The sequence below is a fragment of the Austrofundulus limnaeus genome, unplaced genomic scaffold, assembly GCF_001266775.1.
Source record: "Austrofundulus limnaeus strain Quisiro unplaced genomic scaffold, Austrofundulus_limnaeus-1.0 Scaffold440, whole genome shotgun sequence".
In the NCBI taxonomy this organism is placed as follows: Eukaryota; Metazoa; Chordata; class Actinopteri; order Cyprinodontiformes; family Rivulidae; genus Austrofundulus; species Austrofundulus limnaeus.
The window spans coordinates 4,331-10,225 of NW_013952842.1; the positions used below are offsets into that span (position 1 = coordinate 4,331).

The following is a 5,895-nucleotide window of genomic DNA, read 5'->3' on the forward strand; positions in this document are numbered from 1 at the left end:
GATAAACGTCGAGTGAAGAGCTGCTGACTTTTTTTTTCGGCATTGCACTCCCCGGGGAAGGAATCCCATGCAGTGACGTATGCTGGAGCGGGAGGGCTTTCCAGCAGCTCGGCTCTGGGTTTCTCAGGGGAACTATGAAAGGTCAGTGCGAAAACAAACGCCGAACAACCATGTGACGGCACGTCGACCGGTCAACAGCTGAGCGACCATACTGCCAGCTTAGCCGGAGGTGTAGCGCCATTTTGTTTTAGCTAGTAGCAGACACGACACGACGGATCTTCGACAGACACGATATTGGACAGTATGCGGGCCCACATCACGGATTCCGTGAAAGCAGCCATCAAGAAAACAAACTCAATTCCTGCTKTGATTCCTGGAGGTACAACAACGTGTTTGCAAACGCTGGACATCAGTGTAAATCGTGCATTTAAAGCAGCACTCAGGGGTGAATGGGAGGCTTGGATGACTGACGGGGATAAATCATTCACAAAAACTGGCCGAATGCGAAGCGCGTCATTTCCTGATGTCTGCCAGTGGATCCTAACAGTGTGGAGAAGAGTGAATGTGTCCACCATCACCAATGGGTTCCTAAAGGCTGGACTGCTACGTTAAGAGGGCACCACAGCTTCAGAGCCAGCATTACCCTAGGAGGACAACAGATACCACTGTGTGACGCAGCTTTTCTCAGCTTGTTTAACTCCGACACTGAAGGGGAGGACTTCGATGGTTTCAGTGCACCGGAGGACGATGAATGAGACGTTTTGTTGGACCAGAAACTGTTAAAGAAAACTACCAAAATAAGGTCAGTTATATGAACCGTATTCCTCCGAACTGAATTCCTAAAGGTTTGCTTTTTATGTTTTGATGTTGAATTCACTTTTTTGATGACAATTTTGGGTGTACTGTTTTTTTTATGTTGGGGGTGCAGCTTATAGTCCGAAAAATACGATAAGTAGTCTCCAACAGTCGCAGCCCAGTGAGAAACCACTTTTAAAGATTGCTGAACTGGCAACCAAAAGCACTCAGGGCAGTTTTGTCACAAGAAAGAAACAAATTTCCAGCATTTAGACGAAACTAAAAAGAAAAAACGAGACACTTGCAGCTTTAACTGCATCCTGATTTCATGGGTAAATCCTTTTCTAAGTTCACTTTTTGTTGATTAAATAATACACTCCTCATCTATAAGGCAACAGAAGAGGGAAGATGTAATTTTAGAGTCGACTGTTTTCTGTGTTTTCATCACCTTTGATGTCAGAGCACAATAAATAAATAAAAATAAAAAGTGTCCTTACTGTTTGCAATCATCTTCTCGTCCATCACCTCCATGCTGACAGAACTCAGATTTCTCAGCACAGTCTCAGAGCACTGCTTACACCTGCAGCACACAGGAAGTTAGGAGTGGAAGAAGCTGCCAGAGCTGCCTTTCTCTCTCTCTCACACACACACACAAACTTGTTTAAATATTCTTGTGGGGCCCGTCCATTGACTTCCATTCATTTTTCATTCATTTCTGTACCCTAACAATGACCGTAAACCTAACCCAAATTGCCATTTGAAGTTATGGGGCCTGGGATTCGGGCAGTGGGTCATCACAAGGTAGAATGTTGTGGAAAAATGAGCCTTACAAGGTAACAAATACAAAGATATATACACAAGTAGTTTCAGTGTGTGTGGAGCTGATAGGAACATGTGACACAATCGGACTGATAGAAAAACTAAAGCAATTTGTTTTTTTAAATTAATGCAGTGAGAACATCCATCCATCCATCCATTTTCTGTACACGCTTCTTCCTTTTCAGGGTCCCGTGGGTCACTGGTGCCCATATCCAGCAGTCACAGTGCAAGGGGCGGGGTACACCCTGGACAGGTTGCAAGTCCATCACAGGGCCACACATAGAGACAAACGAGACAAACAACCATTCACTCTCTCACTCACACCTTATTACTCACACCTTATCACACAATTTAGAGTTATCAATTAACCTAACAGTCATGTTTTTGGTCTGTGGGAGGAAGCCGGAGTACCCGGAGAGAACCCACGCATGCACAGAGAGAACATGCAAACTCTACCCAGAAAGGTCCCCGGACCGGGATTTGAACCGGTGACCTTCTTGCTGAGAGGCATCAGCTCTACCAACTGAGCCACCGTGCCGCCCCTTGCAGTGAGAACACTGACTGCTAAATGACTTCGCTGACATTTGTTAAAAGATATGATGTGGTTTTCAGCTCTTTTCTAAACACCTTGAAATTGGCGTCTGTCTCTTTAAGAACCTCCTACCATTTCTAACACTCCCACTTCAGCACGTCTTCACAACACTGCTTCAGGTGAGGGGTGCTCTGTGTGGCAGGATCTCGGCTACAGACTGAGCTCCAGGGAGGAGCTTTGTACAAATGGGCAGAGCTTTGTACCAGGAAGTGTTTAGGCAGCTCTACTGGGAGGGTCAAGGATTTCTCAAACATGCATGAATGAGTCAAAGCAACACTCTGGGTATGTTTTTGATGAGGGAATGACGTTATAACATGATATCGTTGTCCAGTTGTCCTCCTCCTACAACGCTGTTATTGCAAGTATGACTCTGTGAGCAAAAGGTGTGAATCAGGGCCCCAAGGATAACCAACACAAACAGGGAAAGAGAGACAAAAACAAGGGGACTTTGAGCCCCACTTGCACTCACTACATACACAACACGACACCAAAGAACCACAGCCGAAGCATCCAAACCAATAAGTCAGGTGATGGGGCACATGACCCTCTATGAACGATAGAGCTAATCAAGCCTATTGTTAGGCAATGGCCCTCTTTTGCATGTGACTAACCTGTTTGTCCAGGTGGAGGCAGGGCTTATAAGGCTGAGTTCACCTGAAACTTATCAGAGTGAAGAAGTCTCTTGGAGGAGAGACGAAACATTTCACTAAAGAAGAACCTGTCCAGAGGACCTACTGATTTTTTCTTTTTGAAAACACTAGCTAATTTCTAAAATAGGCAAAATACTAGCAAAAAACAAAAGCAGCAAATTACTAACTAAAAATTAGGCAAGCTGAAATCCAGTGGGAGTAAAATGGTAATTAAATTAAAAGCAGCAAAAGACTAGCTTAAAATTAAAAGGTATCAAAACATTGGCTAAAAACAGTAAATAGAATTAGAAAATAGAACTACAAGTAACAAAAAGTTGGCTAAAATATGAGATTACTAGCTAAAAGCTAAAAGTAGCAAAAAGCTAAAAGTAGCAGAACACTTGCTAAAAGCTTAAAGTAGATGAATGGTGGGTGAATCCAGTAGTACTAGCACAAGGAGACAAAAACAGCAGAATTTCTGAAGAAAATTATAAAGAACAAGATAGAACTCAAGGCTGACCACCGCTGATGTCCCGTCATGGACAGAGAGCATTTCAGCCAAAAATACAACATTGATGGAACTGAAGAGATATTAATTGTGTTTTTGTCCTGAAGAAAATATTTAATAGGTAACTGTGGTGTTTCAAAAAGTATAAAAGTTACAAATAGCAATAGTTACATCTCCCACAACCTGAATGTTCTGATATATAAACAGCTGCTCTCTTGCTGTTGATACAACTCAGCACCATTAGGAGCTCCAATAAACAACAAAAACAGTTCAGCACTAAATGTTTGAGGTGCTTCTCTGACCCGTAATATCTTCTTCTGTCTCTGAACAGGAAAGGTGCAGACAGGTCAAGCAGAGCCAGGTGGTCTCCTGATGACGTGACAGGAACAATGTTCTGATACTCTGCTGCTATCAGCCTGGTCTCCTCCAGTGTGGAACCTGCAGAACAAACATGACAAAGTGTTTCTATGTGTGTGTGTGAGGGTTGATGAGGACAGTGATTCATGTACAACATGCTTGATCATCTGCTTTAAGAGGTTTATCTTAAAGGGGCAATATCATGTAAAATCAACTTTTTTTGAGTTTTATATCATGTTATAATGTTATACTCTCATAAAAAACATGCCCAAAGTCTTGCTTTGACTCATTCATGCATGTTTGAGAAATCCTGCAGCGTTTTTAGGAAGCCATGCTGAGGAGCAAAACGACAGGTGGGGACCAGAAACACCTTTTGGGACCAGAAAAGCCCCTGGGACGTGTCTTTAAGCCAAACTTCCTCATCATGGAGCACACCTCCCAACACACCCGCCCATGACTCCTGCAGGCTCTCAGCAGTAACAGAGCAAAAGTGAAAGTGAAACTTAAACTGTCTGCTGCTCTCAACACTACTGCTCACTCAGTGAAGCTCTTTTCAGATTCAAAATACCTTTGAGGAAATGTATTTTCAGATGCCAAGTAAACTGCATCATTGCGCGAGCGCAACCCCCCGCACTGAAATGGGCGGGACAGAAGCGGAAGGTGGTTCTTAAAGAGACAGAGGCCAATTTCAAGGTGTTTAGAAGAAGAAGTGATGACAAGATAAGTTTATTTTCCATTTAAACATAAAAACAGCATTTTAATAACAACTAAAGGTGACATAGATACTTTATTATGGTATAGTATTTAAATATATGCCTGAGAAACACATAATATTGGCCCTTTAACAAAATAACATGTTGGCAGTGAAAAGAATTAGTGAAGCCAGAATCACAGCCTTACCCTCGAGGAACATGAGGTCTTTGACTATCAGGTTGGGGCACAAATGAATACCCAGAACTCGACTCTGGGACACCGAGGACTCTTCGTGGAGGTTCACCTGTCCTGACAGCAGGTCTGGAGGCCTGCAGGCCCTGGAGCGTTGAGACGCCTCAGAAAAGATGCCTGCCACCAGCTCATCATCTGGGATGTCCTGACTGAGATCAGAGCACATCAGGGAATGTTTCAGATACTCTACTTGGTTTTAACAATGTTTATTAAAGGAAGAGTCTACTGCAGTTTGTTTTTTCAAAGTGTTCTGATTTTGATTTAAACTGTTTCTAATTTTATGCCACTACAAGAATGTCCATCAAAAATGGGTCCAGACAAAAAAAGTGAAAACTATTAAAATTTAACATTTGTCCCTTTTTAAATTAGAAAAAAAAATTGCACTCTGTGTAAAAAACACAATGACTACCGAGTGTTGAGGCTAACTTGTCAAAGTTAAAACGCTAAAATTATCAAAACTGTCAAATCATAACTAAAAGAATAAAATGAGCAAAATAGTAGCTAAAAGATAAACTTATCAAAATCAAAGCTAAATGTTAAAGCCAGCAGATCAGCAGCTAAAAACTAAAACGATCGAACAGGTAGATAAAATGACCTAAAACTGTAAATCCTCATACTTTATAATAAAACCAAGTTAAAATGTTAAATATTGTTAGGCATCTTAGAAAGCATTGAAAGGACAAATCATCAAATATCCAACATGGAAGCACGGCTTTCCTGAACGAGACGAACATTTTAACATCTGAACAGTTCAAACTGCTGAAAATATCCTGGAGTCACCCATCATCCATCATCCATCATCCATCCATCATCCATCCATCCATCATCCATCATCCATCCATCATCCATCCATCCATCATCCATCCATCCATCCATCATCCATCCATCCATCATCCATCCATCCATCCATCATCCATCCATCATCCACCCATCATCCATCCATCATCCACCCATCATCCATCCATCATCCACCCATCATCCATCCATCATCCATCCATCATCCATTCATCATCCACCCATCATCCATCCATCCATCATCCATCCATCATCCACCCATCATACATCCATCATCCACCCATCATCCATCCATCATCCACCCATCATCCACCCATCATCCACCCATCATCCAACCATCATCCATCCATCATCCAACCATCATCCACCCATCATCGATCCATCATCCACCCATCATCGATCCATCATCCACCCATCATACATCCATCATCCACCCATCATCCATCCATCATCCA

General features: G+C 42.4%; 1 protein-coding gene across 2 annotated transcripts in view; it reads right to left on the bottom strand.

Moving 5' to 3' along the window:
• Positions 1-5,895, bottom strand: part of pot1 (protection of telomeres 1 homolog) — a gene marked incomplete at its 5' end in the record, with an annotated part of 44,779 nt that overhangs the window by 3,694 nt on the left and 35,190 nt on the right. For both annotated transcript variants that reach the window (XM_014024815.1, XM_014024816.1), the window contains 3 exon segments: positions 1,293-1,375; positions 3,646-3,781; positions 4,601-4,794. In XM_014024815.1, coding sequence (XP_013880269.1) covers positions 1,293-1,375; positions 3,646-3,781; positions 4,601-4,794 — 413 coding nt within the window.